The sequence below is a fragment of the Theobroma cacao genome, chromosome 5 (assembly GCF_053813885.1).
Source record: "Theobroma cacao isolate CCN51 chromosome 5, ASM5381388v1, whole genome shotgun sequence".
NCBI classification, from domain to species: Eukaryota; Viridiplantae; Streptophyta; class Magnoliopsida; order Malvales; family Malvaceae; genus Theobroma; species Theobroma cacao.
The window spans coordinates 36,470,668-36,487,446 of NC_142643.1; the positions used below are offsets into that span (position 1 = coordinate 36,470,668).

The 16,779-nt window shown below is 36.0% G+C and overlaps 3 protein-coding genes across 3 annotated transcripts; 1 reads left to right on the top strand and 2 right to left on the bottom strand.

Moving 5' to 3' along the window:
* Nucleotides 1-979: 979 nt before the first annotated feature.
* OEP16-3 (Mitochondrial import inner membrane translocase subunit Tim17/Tim22/Tim23 family protein) lies at nucleotides 980-3,557 on the bottom strand. Its single transcript, XM_007028888.3, has 3 exons — nucleotides 3,417-3,557; nucleotides 2,244-2,587; nucleotides 980-1,340 (listed from the first exon to the last, which is right to left on the bottom strand). Exons 2-3 carry the CDS (start codon nucleotides 2,572-2,574, stop codon nucleotides 1,192-1,194), a joined length of 480 nt encoding a protein of 159 aa, XP_007028950.1. The 5' UTR covers nucleotides 2,575-2,587; nucleotides 3,417-3,557; the 3' UTR covers nucleotides 980-1,191.
* Nucleotides 3,558-4,470: 913 nt separating this feature from the next.
* Nucleotides 4,471-10,218, top strand: LOC18599077 (CDK5RAP3 protein homolog). The gene is made up of 10 exons (XM_007028889.3): nucleotides 4,471-4,732; nucleotides 4,856-4,990; nucleotides 6,392-6,486; nucleotides 6,641-6,735; nucleotides 6,848-6,983; nucleotides 7,081-7,230; nucleotides 7,359-7,925; nucleotides 8,237-8,445; nucleotides 9,245-9,377; nucleotides 9,846-10,218. Exons 1-10 carry the CDS (start codon nucleotides 4,672-4,674, stop codon nucleotides 9,975-9,977), a joined length of 1,713 nt encoding a protein of 570 aa, XP_007028951.3. The 5' UTR covers nucleotides 4,471-4,671; the 3' UTR covers nucleotides 9,978-10,218.
* Nucleotides 10,219-10,709: 491 nt separating this feature from the next.
* SRF2 (STRUBBELIG-receptor family 2) lies at nucleotides 10,710-16,282 on the bottom strand. Its single transcript, XM_018121213.2, has 16 exons — nucleotides 16,189-16,282; nucleotides 15,330-15,462; nucleotides 15,181-15,249; nucleotides 15,016-15,081; nucleotides 14,803-14,874; nucleotides 14,635-14,706; nucleotides 14,144-14,215; nucleotides 13,973-14,038; nucleotides 13,805-13,870; nucleotides 13,394-13,722; nucleotides 13,012-13,286; nucleotides 12,558-12,823; nucleotides 12,089-12,236; nucleotides 11,615-11,754; nucleotides 11,374-11,530; nucleotides 10,710-11,169 (listed from the first exon to the last, which is right to left on the bottom strand). The coding sequence occupies exons 1-16, from the start codon at nucleotides 16,280-16,282 to the stop codon at nucleotides 10,939-10,941; spliced, it is 2,256 nt and encodes a 751-aa protein (XP_017976702.2). The 3' UTR covers nucleotides 10,710-10,938.
* Nucleotides 16,283-16,779: the final 497 nt, after the last annotated feature.

Below are 16,779 nucleotides of genomic sequence, written 5' to 3' on the forward strand. Positions count from 1 at the left end.
AGTGAGGGGAAGCATGGGATTCTTTTCATCCGTCTGCTGTTGCTTCCGCCGACCTTCTCGCGTATCCGGCGATGGAGAAATAGCGGCGAGAAATCAGCCCCTGAGGCCTAACTCCGTCGAAACAGACTCCTCCCCAAGACGGATTCTGGTTCCACACTTCCCTGTGACTCCAAATCTCTCCCGTTTATGATGTTTGATTTATTTTTATTGGAGAGAGGTGACAGGTTTGTCGGTGAAGGAAGCTGATGTTTGATGGATGCTTTGCTACGTTTTGCACTCTTTGATCAGCCAAGAAATATGTACTATGCTGCTGCTGCAGCATAAGAGAGTTAAATATCATGTCAAATAAGTGGAACTGGTTTCATCTACCCTGCCTAGATCTTGGAAATACAACATGTAACTTTGTGTACTTAAATTCCTGTTGTTCTTCATTTTGGTTGACCTATCTTGAAGTTGTCATGGAAAGGAAAGGGACTCGATTACTAGTACAAGCCCTTTTCCATCCTGCCAGAAATATGTACTATGCTGCTGCTGCTGCTGCTGCTGCTTAAGAGAGTTAAATCTCATTTCCTTGGATTTCGCATTTTGCTGTTAGAGCTAACGCTATCACTGTGTAAACATTCTTCGTAAGAAAATTCCATTGATTTCATTAATACCAAATATTGCTCTAAAATTCTGAAATAAGTTTTCCTCTCAAACTTTCTTCTTCATTTCATTAATACTCATCATAAGTTAAGACGGGCAGGGATCAGAGGTTTAATGGATGCAACAGCCATAAAGTAAAAGCTGTCCTGTAATGTTCCATTAATTCCTATGCTGAAAGAAATTCAATCTCCTTGCAACTAGTCCAGTTTGCAAATTGAGAGAAACTCCGAAATTCAGAGAAAGAGAGAGAGAGCACCATTCACCGCTATTATTGTCTCCATACAAAAGCAAAAATATCTCAAAAGCAGTAATTAAATATCCCAAATTCAGTAAGTTCAGAAACTGCCATCTATACCATGATTTTGATAAATGACGAGGCATTTTTTTTATTCAAATCAACATTCTCACTCTAAATGAAAAACAGAAAAAAAAGGAAACTGTGAGTATGATTACATCTCCAAAACAAAGACATACATCTGGTTCAGCAGACTGATTGATTGTCTCACGTTGAGTTGGAAGTGGATTCTCAACAGCCACATGCAAGATTTATGAATCAGCAGTGGGTCTTTTCTTGGTGGTGTAAGGGTAATACTCTTTCCCTGTGTCTATTCTTGTTGTCTGACCTCCAGCATCAATCACGGCAGAGGTGACTGCCAGTGCTGTCCCAGCAGCAATAGCTGTTGAGATGCTCCTCCCTGGAAAATGGAAAGCACATCAATACCGTTGTTGAAAATTAACAAGTGGACAAAACTGACAAACTTTGACATGTATCCAAAAACCAAGTTAGAATGCAATAACCTGCATAGGACATTCATAGTCCCTCTTTTTCTTCTTAAAAGCACAAAAAACTTATTAAAAGCCCTCTGTTCAATAAAAAAAAAAAAAAAACTTCACACAACCCTCTACCTCAAAAAAACCAAAAAAGTCAGACCACTTCCCTTCCCCTGCCCTCCAGTCAAGGATTTCATGACAACTTATTTCAGCTCAATCCTATTGTCAAGTCACTGTAGAGTTTACAGTCAGTTCTCAATACAGATGCAACAGCTTACCTAAGCAAGAAACTAAATGTATGTATCATGCATTTCAGAAAGGATAATTTCCAAAACCTTGACATAAGAAAGTTAAGCAAAATCAAAAGTAATTGACTTTGAAATTCACATGATGTAGAACCCCTACTACTTTACATAAAACTACTAAACAAACATTATTAAGGGAAAAATCAAGAAGACAAAGAAAAAAATCCAAAGCAATAATGATGTATATGAGGATAAACTTCAGCACCATTGTTTGGATGGTGGTATAGCTCCTAAGAAACACCACAAGCTTGCAAACTTTGAAGAGGTAAAGCTTTCCTCACAAAAATAAAGCTATTATCCTATTACTGATTATCTGTATGCATACAGATCAGAATTTTTATCAGGCAAAAGGGGAAGTCAAATATCTTCGTGTCTCATGCTGTTTTTCCAAACATTAATATTTCACAAACGAATATCCAAGCTATGTCGATTGTCACAAATTGTTACTTTAAAAAAATAATAAAATCAGATAGCAAGTATGAAAGTGCACAAAAACTCTAGCCATCTAAATAGGTCTTTTACCTTTGAAACCGAGAATGGAAGCCCCAGCAACGAAACCACCAACAGCACCATTAACAAAGTCTCTCTTCATCCTATAATTCTGCAACAGTTGCTCCACACCAATGTATACTCCCCCAATTGCTGCAAATGTTATTCCGTGATTGCCCATCATCTTCAGTGTCCTTACGAGCCCTGGAAGGGCAACACTTCTCTCAACACGAGGTACATCATACCAAGTAGCAACAATAGTCCCCCAGATAGTTCCGGCAACCAAACCAGTAGTGGCACCCTTGATTGTTTTCAACATTGGCAAGTCATCATCCTCATAATACCTAAGATCTGAAGGGTCCATTGCTACCTTCTTACTGCAAACCAACGCATATCACCCAAAAAAGAAAAAGAATTTCAGAAACAGGTTCAGCCCCAATACTTGTATCTAGCATGTCTTCTACTGAAAATATAGATGACCCTGGAGACCAACCCAGCCTTGGACTACAAAAATTTCATAGTTTTCTCCATCCAATAAACCCCATCCTGCTTCCCAAGATTCAAACATGATAATTGGAGACTTCTACGGTACCACAACTATATCCTCTAAAACAAATTAGAATAGAAAATGGGTCTTTTACTTATACCGAAAAAATTGCAAATTCAATGCAAAAAATACAGAGCCATAGCTGTTGTCGCTTCATAAGGATATAGCAAAGCCCTTACAACTTAGACATAACACATCAATATACAAGGTTTGGATATGTTTCTTTTTCTTTCTCTAGAGAAAAGGTTTTGATAGGTTTCAAATAAAGGGAAGAGGGGCAATGAACCAAACATTTTTCAGTTTAGTTTTAGATTTATCAGGAGCAATAAAAACTACCGCCCAGCTGCTAAACAAACAATGCCTGAGCAACAAATTAAGACATTTTTTTACTTAATTTCGAGAATGAGAAAAAGAAAATTTCAAATGCTAACTACATTAACGCATAAATCAAGGCGCTAAAAATTTAAAAAGAAAAAAAATAAAGAGAAAGGAATTGGGAGCAGATCAAATCGAGCAAACAAAAGGATTAAATTAGATTTAAGAAAAGCAAACCCTAAACTATATGCAGCAGATTTAAGATATATTCGAATAGATTAAAAAGACATATAATTCAATAGAAAAAACATTTTTAATTAAAAAAATAAAGGGGAGAAAATTACCTTACTGATGAAAATGGAGAAGACGACGTGAGAGACTGTGGGAGTTTAGCTGAGAAATGTTTTCGACAAATTCATTTGCTCGTCGATGATCCGCTTACTACATGCCAGTATTATTGTGTATTCTCCATTTTACCCTCATTCTTTCTCTTATTTCCCGCTGAATCATTGTATTCTTTTGGTCAAGGTAATGTTTTATTATTATTACTTAAATATGATATTTTCTTATTAATTTTTTTTGGTGATTTTAGTTTTACTTTTGCATAAAAATACCATTTTCCTTTTTGAAAAAGCATACAAATACAATTGGAGTAAGTGGCAGAAAGGGTGAAAAAAAAGTTTTTTTTTTTAATAATATCATATGGTCAGTAAATTACTTTGTTTTAAGTTTTTATATTTCATTTTCTTGTATCATGGTGAATATTAAATAGTTTGCACATGAAAAAACGTTATAAAAAAATTCATATTTTTGATATATCATGATGTTCATAATTATATATCAAAAAATTCTTAAAATTGGTTAAATTCTTTTAAAATAGTAATACCTCTGTCACTTGATTTATATATTATTAGCTTTCTTAATACAAAGGAGAGGTCCCAAAAGGGAGTAGAAATTCGAATTTAAGCCTCAAATTTCGTAAAGAGAATAACAATCTTTAGTTAAATATAGATTATAATTATTTTTTGAATTTTTGACTATTAGTTTTTATTTCTTACCAATACTAAATGAAAGAAAAATGATGAAAAAAAACCATATGTTTAATTGAAATAAAAGAATTACTAATGTAAAAGACATTCGCCTATAACTTTTGATGGAAACAAAAATCGTATATTTCATAATAAAAAAAGTTTAAATTTTTTTCTAATTATTAAAATGTTACATGCTTTTAAGTCTATATATATATATATATTAATTTTCAAAAATAAAAATAAAATAGTGAAAGAACGATTTTTATGTTAATTATTTTCTTTATAAAAAATATTTTTAATTATTTTCTAAAGTTTGTTTTCCATTGAAAACTGTTTTACATTTTCTTAAAAGTACATTTTACGTCCGTCACAGAAAGAAAAAAAAAAGAAAGCAGAGGATTGTAGAGCCTTTAAACGGACGCTGCATTTAACCCGACCCGTTACAGTCGTCATTACCAACACCAAGGCATCCCAAAAGAACCCGTTTACTCAGCTGCCAACTTTCTGTCGAAATCTCAACTTTCCGATTGCATATTCTCCCGAGAAAACACTTTCTCGCAAAAGAAAAATGCAAACGCCGGAGGACATTCGTAATCTCCCAATCGACATAACATTTTCTCGTCTTGGAGGTAAAGCACTAAAATATCATCTCAGTAAATCTCGAACAATATCCAATTTCTCTTCTACAAAGGTTGATAAAAATGATACTGGAAAATTGTTTGAACGATTTTTCTCTTTTCGTTTTACTGAAGAATGGTTGGTTGATCGCAAGAGAGTACCGTCGGATTGGAGAAAGAGACTAGCGGCGATACGATCGAAGATATCGAAGGAGTTCACGGCCTTGCCTAAGGATATTGATCCCTATTTTCAGACCCTTGACCCTGAAGGTCAGTTTTTTTTTTTTTTAGATCTATTCTACGTAATTTTGTAGACATATTTCAATAAATGGTTACAGATTGTACTTACAATTAATTTTTATTAGAATTTCATTTTATGTGATTTTAGTTGTTGCTTTTGTTGATGAGAAGAAAATTGATGGAACCACTGTTTGGTTGTAAATAATAAGCGGAAATTTACAGTAGCTTTTGCTCAAATAGCTGAGGTTCTGTTGGTTGGTGGCCTGATGCTTTTACTGCTCTTTTTTTTTTTTTTTTTCTAAAAGAAAAAAAAGTGTGATTGGATACCAAGTAAGATTGATTTTGAAAAATTAAGACATATAATGTTTAACCTCCTTGGATAGTACTTTTACATGGAACAATTTAGTCTTACATTTTAACTATTTGCCAATATTCAATCGGATATGATTTTAAAATCCCGTAAGAGTTTGTCCTTGCTGCCAGCACACACTGAACTTGTGTTGGAAGCTCGAAGGTGAAGAGAGTAGAGTAAATGGGTGGAAAAGTGAGGAGAGTTGAGTAAACAACTCTTTCCTACCTTGTTTCGGAGTGAATTTGAGGGAAGGATAAAGTGGCAAGTTTATAGGCTATTATTACCTTTTTAGCTCCATTCAAATTCATTACTAAATTAAACTTTAAGAAGGTGGTGGGGGGGGGGGGTTTAAAAGGGCCCAAGCTGAAATGATTCATTTGAACTACTTAATCTCAGTCCTCTCAGTTTGAGGGACTTTATCAAGTGGGATTTTCAGGGATTTGGTTGCCTCAAGAACTGCCTCACTTTCTTTTAAAAGGTAAACTTCCGTACAAAGTAATATAAACCCATTATCCCCTTTTACGCTAATCTCTTCTACTTCTCTCCATCCAAACACACTGTAAATTGCCACCTATCATGACACTACTTTCTTCTTGTATGCTGGCAATCTCACTCTTCACCACTGGCCACTAGAATGGAGTTTTGTAAAGGACCTGAAACTGACAAATGACAACTGTTGATAAGAGGGGAGGACACTGGTCATTAGCAAACCAGAAGAGTAGCCAGCACATGAAATGGGCAAGACAGCTTCTTATGTGACTGTGATGTATACGTGCAGTTATGTTATTGGCTAGTAGGATTGAACCTAAGTTCGCAAATATTTTTTTAATGAAGTTACTTTTTCGAACCACATGTTGGATCTCAAAGTTTCTGTCTCAGCTTGAGATAATTATGGAGTGTGTGGATGTGATCTCTAGAAATATCAATTACAGTTTATGACTTTGTATGTGATTTTTTTTATTTTTTATTTTAATGAGTTTTTCATGTTCATTAAAGTTCTCGGAATTAGACTTTTAAGTGCTGTTCTATTTATTGTTACTCTGTTTCTGCTTATCTGATGACTAGTGTACTGCTTCCAGGAATTGGTTACTTAGAGGCCAAAAAAATATATGATATTCTTCTTAAGTCGACTCCAGAAAGCCGGAACATATTTGGCCGGCTATCAGGTGCTGCTGTAAGACAATAACTCTTTCTCTCTCTCACTCTCTCTCTCTCTCTTGCATGTGCATGTGTACTTACTCCAAGACTCAAACACTAGCATGCGCACCAATGTAGTCAATCACTGGTATTTTTTAATAAATATTATATATGTATTAATCCTTTGACAGGGATCTTGGGAAGCAATTGTGCATTCTTTTGAAAAAGATCATCTTTTCCTTGGTGAGGCTGCTCAAATAATTATTCAAAATGTAAATTATGAAATGTAAGTGTGGATTTTCTTTGTTTTAAACTTCTTTTGAATGAATAACACACGCAAGTATTGATTTATTGTCAATTTGATTCACTTTTTGATCATTTTCTTTTAAAATGTAAAGCCCATATCAGAAAAAACAGGTGCAAAAGATTCAGCAGCAATTAGCTGAACTTGAGCGGAAGGAAGCTGATATAAAAAGAAGTGCAGCTTTGTCAGCTGCTAAATATGCTGAGGCTTGCCAAGAGCTTGGTTTGCAGGTTATGATAGTATTTATATTGATGGTAGCCAGCTTGGTCTGATTTGTATTCCTTCTTGCGATCAATACATTAAATTGGCAATCATTGCACATTACAGGGAAAAAATGTCAGGCTTGAACTCTTAGAGACTGCAAATTCACTTCCAAGCACATTTGGCAGGATTTTAGAAGTCATTGATGGTGATTCTGTTTCACGGGCAATCGAATATTACTCTAATTTTGTCAGAGATGCTCATACAGAGAAGGATGTAAGACAATAATTGAAATCTGATAATGATTCTGATTATTGCTGTTAGCACTCTGCAAAGTTTTAGCTTAATTTTTTTATCTGGGTTGGAAGTTATATAATGTAGCTGCTGACAATAATGATTTGCAGAAATCTTCATTTGCTGTCTTGCTCAACTTGAAAGACATTCGTGAAAATCCTCCATCTTTGAATGTTTCTGCAGCTTCTGAGATCCTTGATTTAGAAAATACTCAATTAAGATCTAATGAAATAAACCATGTGAGGGGAGACATAGATGTCAATGCTGATACTATTGATTGGGATATCTCTGTTGACAGTGCTCAGATTGATTGGGATATTGGTACTTTGGAAGCAACAGATGATTCTGGTAATGGTTTGGGCCCATATGAAATTGTTAATGCCAGTGAGATCTTGCAGAATTCTGCACCAAATGAAGCTGCAGAATCTGATAAAACCCCATTACACAAAACAGAAGACAATCCACTTCCTGAAATTTCTGTGTCAGATATATCCTGGGATATTAGTGTTGAAACACCGCAGGTCGATGTGATTCACGATGTCAGCTTACCAAACATACAATTGGAAAATCAGACATATGCTCCAGATACCTTACCTGATACCCCAGGAATCCGGGAGGAGAGGAGCCAACTTTTGGAGACAGAGTACAGAAATAAGATTCTGGATGATTTGTATGAGGTACATGCTAATTAATCTTATTGCAATATCTGGTTGGCTAATATTACTGAAATATTTCTTTTCATTTTTGCAAATATCTCATTTGGAGAAAAGGTTTCATTATGGCAAACTCTATGTAATTTGGGATTGATGCATAATAACTTTTTGTTTGCAACACCGTTTTATCTTCTGTGTGAACAAAATAAGAGAAGTAAAACAGCATCGAAACTGCCCCAGGCATACTTGTTGCTGTGGTGTAACTATTTCTGTCATTAGATCAAAGCATATTTCAAGTTCAAGGCATCATGTCTTGTTTAATGCTGTGTTATCAGATGAAAGCATTTTTGAACCAGCGATTGGTGGAGCTGAGGAATGAAGACACTTTGTCATTGCAAAATCAAGTCCAAGCAGTTGCTCCCTTGGTGCTGCAGCAGTATACACCGGATGCCATCGAGACAATGATATCTGATGTTTCATTGGCAGTTTCACTGCTGACAAATAGAAAAACACGAGATTTAATAATGATTCTCAACTCTAAACGGTGCAACTCAATAACTTAATTTTTGTTTATATGTTGATTGTTGTCATTTTCCATTTTCCACTATTTTATTTCCTTAAATTCTCTTTTAAAAGAAATATCTATCCAAACTTCTTATGTTTGATTATCAGAAGTTGTATGACTGGAGGTAATGAGATGAATTGAGTGAAATACCTCTTGCAGTATAGGAAAAATAACAATTCATCCCTATGAAACCTGTGCATTTTGGTAATGTAGCTTTTGATATTGCTTTCTGTTCTGAAGAAGTTTTAAATTGATAATCTTCAATTTTCACCATTGGAAAATTGCATAATGTTGTAGTAAATTGCTAGTTCAGTTACTAATTAACCCAAGTTTCCACTCAATGGTTAGATCAACTTGTAAAATGTTAACAATGTTTTGTTCTAGCATTGCAAGAAAAATATTTAGTAAAAAATAATTAGCAAATGATAGTATTGGAGATTGGATCATGGTTTGCCTATTTCTCTCAGATGTATTAGCTATAATTTCTGTCCATTAGTTTCTATTTTAAAATTTCTAATTCCTTTTAATTCTATGAGGAAGTAGAATTGGGTTAGTGTTCCTTTTAATTCTGTAAGGATGAAGAATTGGTTAGTGCTGTCATTTTCATTTTCAGGTCTTTGCTTTTACTAGATCCCTGCCAACCTTTTTGTATCACTGCATATTTTAGCATACTGAGCATAATTTTCATCTGAGTGAATTTTTTTTTTGTTTTTAGTATTAGTGTCCTGAGTGAGGTTTTAATTATATTTAGCACTGACTTTGTTGGTTTACGTTTCAGATTCCTAGACAGAATAGTTAGTACATTGGAGGAGAAGAAACATCATGAAGTGAAGTTAAAAGAGGGGTTGAAGGATGTGGCTGCCAAACGTATGGAGCTCCAGAATTCTCTATCTTCTTCATGGCCAAAGCAAGTGAGTTTTCTTTCGATATTTTCACTCTGTTGCACTGAGAAGAATGTTATGCTTCTTTTGCTCTCATATGGTCAAGTTGAATTAGTTGGTTTTCTGGTACAACTCTTCTACTCAGCTACTTAAAGTTTTTAGTTATTCCAGTTATGAAATCAAAATTTGTAGTATGAATAAAATTTGGAACCTCAATCCTATAGTATTTCTAGCCAAGAAGAAAAGAACAAAGAATCCTATTGTATCTTTTTATAATGCTTCTGTCCCTGATAATTAAACTGCCCCTAGATTCCTCTAGCTGGTTGTCATTACATCTAATTGTGGTTTTGTTCATATCTGAAAATGAAATGATTTTCAAAAGACTTGAGTCATGTATGGACGGAAAACCAAAAGCTCACTGTCTAGGAAGCAGAATTTCCTCTCTTTTTTTCTCCTCTCCTTGCTTTCCCTAATTCAAAAATGATGATATAACTGCAGGAAGCTGCTCTTGCAAAAACCAGGGAGCTGAAGAAGCTATGTGAAAGTACCCTCTCATCCGTATTTGATGGAAGACCAGTTAATATAATTGGAGAGATCAATGCCTTGTTGAGTAGTGGTATTAGTGCATAAACTCTGAAGATGTTAGCTTAGGTAGGAATGAAACTAGCAAATGAGATGTTAGGGAGTGAATGTTGGCAGAGGCACAGTTGTCTGTTTAAGCCTGCTTCTCTTTTCATGTTATTGTTGTATACTCATTTGGTATGGTACATTGGATCTGGGTAGGAGGAACAGAAGGAGGATCCTTTATTTCTTTATTGGTAAAAAATGTTACATGGCTTCATCAGTTATACTTAAACTCCATTTTTGTGAACTGGTAGCAGTCCTGACAGAAATGTCATTTAGTTTTGTAGTTCAGACTCTTTGAACAATTTGGCCAAGGCAATTTTCATGAGATTTTGAAATTTAAGAAAACCTCATATCATGAAAGAAAGAATAATGGTGTGCGAAAATTGTCTGCTAGTTTCCTCAAAAATGGTGAATGATTGGGTACTGGGGTTGCTCTTCCAACTTTCCCCATGCCATGGGCTAACCAAAGTTAATTATTATGACTTGTTCATCTCTTTATTCTCTTGTCTGGTTTTCCTGCCATTCGAATGACAATTTCGTTTCCACCTCCTTCCCTTTTCCCCATAAACAAAACTGTGGCAGATGATGCTGATGACATGTAGCGATGGTGGTTAGAGAGAGAGAGGAGAAGAGGAAAACAGGAAGACTTACAGGTAGCTTCTTCAAAACCAGGGATGGGTGAGCACAAAAAAAAAAAAAAAAGGAAAAAAGAAAATGTCACAATAGCTACAATAATTTTAGGATTTAAGCCATAAGGCAACTATTAATTTCCTACGCATTGCATGCATTACCGGCAGGAATCAAATTTGAACACTAGTGAAAGGGCACATATATGAAACTAAATCTGGGTTTCACCACATTAAAAGAATCAACGTACACAAATGCATCCTGAGAATCTAGCTAGTACTAGGAAACTGTAATGCTGTGGCAAAGAACGAACAATGAGCTGATTTTGGAGTATTTCTTACATCGGGAATAAGAACCCATGGCTAAGTGAACCCGATGTAAGATTCGGGGACATATGGGGAGCGGGTGGGGAGCCCTTGAAGCAAGTTTGAGTAGAACAGAAAGATCTCTCCAAAGGGTCAACTTCAGCACCATCGGTTGCACTGCTTTTCGTCAGGCCCATCGTTTGTAAGAGACGTGTCAGAGATTCCACGATTTCGGACATCGGTGGTCGGAATTCTTTCTCAGGCTGCATTTTCAAATTCAGGCCGCAAAAGTTTAACAGATTATTTTTCATCATTTTAGACAAGAAAGATGCAACTTCAATTAACAGATCACCCATCCATTTCTTGTTCGTACTGCATAAGCACATGAATGTTAAGGTCACCTGCTTCATTATGTTCTCAGTTTGCTCACTGTTAAACTTCAATAGAAATCTTCCACGTGTCAATACCTGAATGCATAAGGAGACAATGTCTGCAAAACGGGAGAGAGACCTGGCAGGAAATGTTCTTTTAATGCTAGGATCAACCATCTGTTCCAGACTTTCACTATCATGAAGACGGAACAAAGCCCAGTGCACCAAAGATTGCTCTTCTCGAGGTCTAGAACTGTGTTGAAAGGGAAAAATTATTCATAAAAGAAATGTCAAAGAGTTGTCTGCAAAAGTAAAAGAAGGGCATAGGTTATAGCACCTATCAAAGGGTCTTCTGCCTGTTAATAACTCCAGCAGCAACACTCCAAAGGCGTACACATCACTCTTTGTGTTATCACTCCCTGGTTCCCCGTGCTCAGGTGCAATGTAGCCACTGTCCCAGATTGCAATTTCAGAAGCCTGTTCACATCAATGTTAAATGACATTTGTAGCCAATGTAAGTTTGTGCGGCTTGTAGAAAATTGTGAGAAGCTTTTCCTAAGGGACTTGAGAAAAATTAAATTACATACATACATATAACTCTATTTGAAATGCTAACAACTCCCCAGTTGCATAAAGACAATTTTTGCTCAACGCTCAGAGGACGGAATAGAGAGCAAAATTTTCTGCCAACTACATGCAGAGATACTACCATTCACACGGATGGAAGTCACTATTAGTACCATTTACCCTCCTAGCTTGTTCTTTCAGTGTATTAACTGAAGTTATCTAATTATACCTGAAAAATACTCACCTTAATTTTGACAGCATTGCTCGTAAATGGTCTTAGAATTGCTAGGCCACAGTCACATATGTGAGGCATTAGTTCTTCATCAAGCAAGATGTTGGCAGCCTTTATGTTGCAATGAGTGACAGGAGGTGAGAATGTAGAGTGCAAATAGCTGAAACCATCATTAATTAAAATAGAAACCATCAAAAAGGAGGAGGGCAAAGTTATAGTAGGATTTTACTCCCTCAGCTTCATAGACAAAGCAGCCTTAAATAAGTCAGTCTATATCCCTCTTTTCTTGATTGTAAAGTGTGTAATTATTCTCCTATTGCTCATTTTTATTGTGTAGATAATACTTTTAGATGCACTAAATGATATTAATTCACCTCATAGGGTACTCAGGGGAAATAGGTGTACCAGACATAGAATTATTGCAGCCAAAGAAATTTGAAGAAAAAATGTGCCTGTTACAGAAACCGTATGAAATACTTACTCCAAAGCCCGAGCAATACCGAGAGCAATACAAACACGTAAACCCCAGGACAATGGCTTGAAGACTTCATTGTGCAAAGCATCGTCAAGAGATAAATTTCTCACATATTCATACACTAGAAGATGCTGTTCATGTTCTACAGAGTAGCCAATAAGTCTTACAATGTTTGGGTGCCTTAGTTGTGATGCCATCTGAATGACTGCCATAAAATGCTCTTCTTCATGGTAAGACAAAGATACCATGTTGATGTTCTTTACAGCAAAAACCTGTAAAAAACATAAGTAAAAGAATTTCATTTAAGTATTTGACTCATTAGTTAGTACATGATTTCTTTTTAAAAAATAGTAGTAGGTTTCGAATCCCCCTCCCTAAATATTAAAAAAAAAAAGCTTGTATAGAATTTCATTGTCACTTGAATATTTGAAGAAAAACCTATAGGAAACTATACACTTACTTGCCCGTCTGGAAACTCAGCTTTGTAAACAGAACCAAGAGATCCCTCTCCAAGAAGCTTCTCTTCACTAAAGCTGTTCGTAGCTAATTGAAGCTCTGCCACGGTAAACACTTTTGCAGTCGTTGCAAATTTGCGTTTTCGTGAGAAACTTTTTCTTCTAGATGTTTTCTCACTACTGGTAGGATGAACAGGGGGAGTATGCCTTGGGATGAGAGGGGATGGGCTGCTGATACTGAAGAATGGTGGGCTAGCTGCTTGTGCAGTAGTAGAGCAGTCTATAAGCATGGGAAGAAAGAGATAAGTTTTACCTATGACTAATCAGCGAGAAAAGTGCACTTGATATTCACATATACGCAAGAATTTCAACAAGTGGAGCCCTCACCTATAGTTGTACTGATCGGAAGAGAATGCAGCGTGCTATTGCTGCTGTCCAAGCTTTTGAGCCTTTTGGCATGAGATCGGTTAACATGGAATGCAAAGAATAATGCTGCACAGAGAGCCATCAGAGCCACACCAACAACCACACATGCTATTCCTACAGGGCTTAGACTTTTCTTCTTCTCTTCACTTACTTCAGGGGAGAGGTAGTCCACCACAGCACTCTGCTCAGTTGTTGGTGGACTACTAATATTTTTCTCACGCGGAACACTATTCAAAGGGAAATTCCAGGGCGGATAGATGGCCGCTACATCGAATCTATTACCCCAAATCCTGTAAGAAGTAAAATAGGAAAATAGTCATAGTGTGATTTGTTAGTTTATGCAAACTAACAGCACTAGATTTAATCACATACCATAAATTTGGAATTGATTGAAACTGCATCGGAATAATGCCACTAAAATGATTATCTTCAAGGTTCCTGAGAAAGATATGCATGAGTAAAAGGTAAAACTGAAATGCAAAATTAGCTGCAAAAGCTGAAACCAGTCCTCACAAACCTACTGGTAAGTCATAAACCTACAGGTAAGTTAGAGGAAGCTCAGACAAATATACCACTGATCCAGTGAAGTTGTTATTTTGCAAGAACCTGTATGGGAACCAGAAGGCATATCTAGACATTAAATCATGCATGCGGCTGAAAATGCTGGGGCATGCAACAAGAAAATTTTAGATTAAGCTGCATGTAACTCACAGTTCAGTAAGATTAGTCAGTGATCCAAAAGATTTTGGTAGATCTCCAGTGAAATTATTGTCCGATAGATCCCTATCATAACAGGTTAAAATTTTAAAAGACTAGTCATCACTTGAGTTTTATGCCATATACAACTCAAGACGTTAGACAGGTGCAGCATATACAATTCAAGATCACAGTTCTTTACATTGATACAACAGTGTGGTTCACTTCATCTTGGACAATGTTTCAGTTGAGAAATGTGTAAGGAAACTAGCTTCACAAATGTGAAGTTTCCAACAATCTAAACAAATTTTTTTTTAAGGAAAACATTAATAAGGAATTCTAATTAATTTTTGCCAACAAACCTAACATGAACACTAATCCATATAACTAGAAAAAGATTCTGAACTCTGTGTTGTTTGCCTCTTCCCAAAAGCCAAAATTTATTAGATAGACCCTTCCCTTCCACTTTCAATGCAAAACAGAAAACAATGGGTGGAAAAGCATACATTGTCTTCAGACTCTGTAAGCTAGTAAATACATCCCCAATAGGTCCAGACAACAAATTGTGGCTTAGATTCCTGAAAATAAGAAAAGTAATAATTATGAATGCATCAAAGACGAATAATCAAAAGTAAAGCCAGCAAACTAGGTAGGCAGGATAAAAAGCAACTTACAGATGCCTGAGATTTTTCAAGAAAGATAACGAGTGGGGTATTTTTTTGCTCAAGCTGTTACAGGCCATATTTCTGCATTCATTAAATGATAAAGGGAAACAATGAAACGGAGGAAGGACAAAAGAATCAAAATTTTGGGGGACAATTGAAGTCTAAAGTGAGATAAAATTTGGTTGAATAATGAACCAGAACTTAAAGGTTCAGACGTCTTACATATGAGTGACATTAAGGGGTAAGCCATATGGAATTTCACCTTGAATGTTATTGGAGCTTAGATCCCTAACGGAGTAAAACCAGCTCAAAAAATTTAATACAGTGTAGAGCTTTCCATACGTTTTCTAAACTACAAAAATCAATATACAAAGCAAAGTTACTCACAGATACTTCAGGTTATGGAGATTATCAAGTTGGCTTAGATACCCACTAAGATTTAGTAGTGGAACGTTCCTGCCGAAGGGTAGATAACAGTTTATTGATTACCCAAGTAGAGTGCATGGTTAATTTAAGCTATAGGATTTGCACATTACAGGTGTATCACGGCAGACCCAGAACATGCCACTCCTGTCCACAATTCACCACATGGATCCCCGCCATACAATTTCCACCCTCTTAGCTGGGGCGGGGAGTTCAGCGCCTTGTACAGACCATTTAGAGCAACGACTGCAAAAGGGAAAAGGCAAAAGGCACATACAACTCAATTATACAGGTTAGCAATATTACTGGCATAAGATTATTATCAATAATACGATAACTAAAGCTAAGCATATTAATTGACCTGAAATGGCATAAGGTTATGAACAACAATATTAATGGTCCAGAAAATCAAATTAATTTGATCACATCCTTAGCAAAAAAAGGTTAATTTGATTATGAACAAATTCTTTCTCAAATATATTGTGGACAGTAAAATCCAAATCTTTGGATTTATTAAGCTGGGAACATTATTGAGACGATGATCTAGTGTAGCAGCTAGGTACCAGAATAATGCCAACATAATTCACCATAACTAATCTTTTTGTTTTTTCATGGATTTACCATGATCTCGTCGTCATCAGATAATTACCCAAACGAACATATCAGAAAATGATCTGCTATTTTCCTACCCAATATCCTTTCTCTCTTCGCCACATTTTCCCGCCAGAGATTAGGCCTCAGGTTAAAAGAGAATTTTACAAAGCAATAACGAATCTTGATCCTATTTTAATCTTTCTTCTCCCAAGTAAGAAAGTAACTAAAAAACTTGACACCGAGTAAACAAATATTGTCATGTAAACGTTCTTTAAGTTTTCCTATATTTTCTTACGAATCAAACAGACAATATAATATGTAACAAACAAACCATCAAGAAAGTTGAGAGAAACAAAATATATAATGGAACACAATTACCATCAAGTTGATCCGTAGTAGCCTCAGACTCTACAAACAAAGCCGCGGAGAAAACAATTACAGTGAAATAGAAACACAGAAGCTCGGTGTCCATTTTCGTCGAGAATCCTAGCTTTTCCCTGGAAACGAAGAGAAAAAGACGTTAGGCCACTGGTCACACAGAACAATCAGATTGCGACAAGGTTTTCTGGGAAAAGGAGAGAAAACAAAAGAAAGAAAGAAAGCTTTGATGTTTCTCAACCAAGACTAATTAAGCTTGTGAGTTTTTGGATTTCTTGGGAAAGTAAACCAAGTTTCTTCCACTTCCAAAGAATCATCAATCGTACAAACTTCAGAGAAAAACTGTAAAACGAAATGTAGAGATCTAAAGATGAAATTATCGACAGAGAGAGAGAGAACTTGCACTAAGAAGTGTGTTGACTTGACATTGATTGAAGCAGAGCTCAAGAAAAGCGCTGAAAAACTGAATTTTACATAGAGAGGGAAGAAAGCTGGCGGGGTATATGTAGAGAATCCACGTCAGCAAAAGCCGTTGAGGTCGTTTGAGAATAAGAGTGCCACGTGCGCAAAGTTCGTTGGGATCCGAATATA

Coding starts and splice junctions, on each gene's coding strand:
- OEP16-3 (XM_007028888.3), bottom strand. CDS start 2,574: ATGGACCCTTCAGATCTTAGGTATTATGAGGATGATGACTTGCCAATG. Junction 1,341..2,243: donor TTCCATTCTCGGTTTCAAAG/GTAAAAGACCTA, acceptor TCCATTTTCCAG/GGAGGAGCATCTCAACAGCT.
- LOC18599077 (XM_007028889.3), top strand. CDS start 4,672: ATGCAAACGCCGGAGGACATTCGTAATCTCCCAATCGACATAACATTT. Junction 7,926..8,236: donor TTCTGGATGATTTGTATGAG/GTACATGCTAAT, acceptor CTGTGTTATCAG/ATGAAAGCATTTTTGAACCA. Junction 8,446..9,244: donor ATGATTCTCAACTCTAAACG/GTGCAACTCAAT, acceptor TTTACGTTTCAG/ATTCCTAGACAGAATAGTTA.
- SRF2 (XM_018121213.2), bottom strand. CDS start 16,282: ATGGACACCGAGCTTCTGTGTTTCTATTTCACTGTAATTGTTTTCTCC. Junction 11,531..11,614: donor GGCAGAAGACCCTTTGATAG/GTGCTATAACCT, acceptor CTTTCAACACAG/TTCTAGACCTCGAGAAGAGC. Junction 11,170..11,373: donor TTGTCTCCTTATGCATTCAG/GTATTGACACGT, acceptor TTGAAAATGCAG/CCTGAGAAAGAATTCCGACC.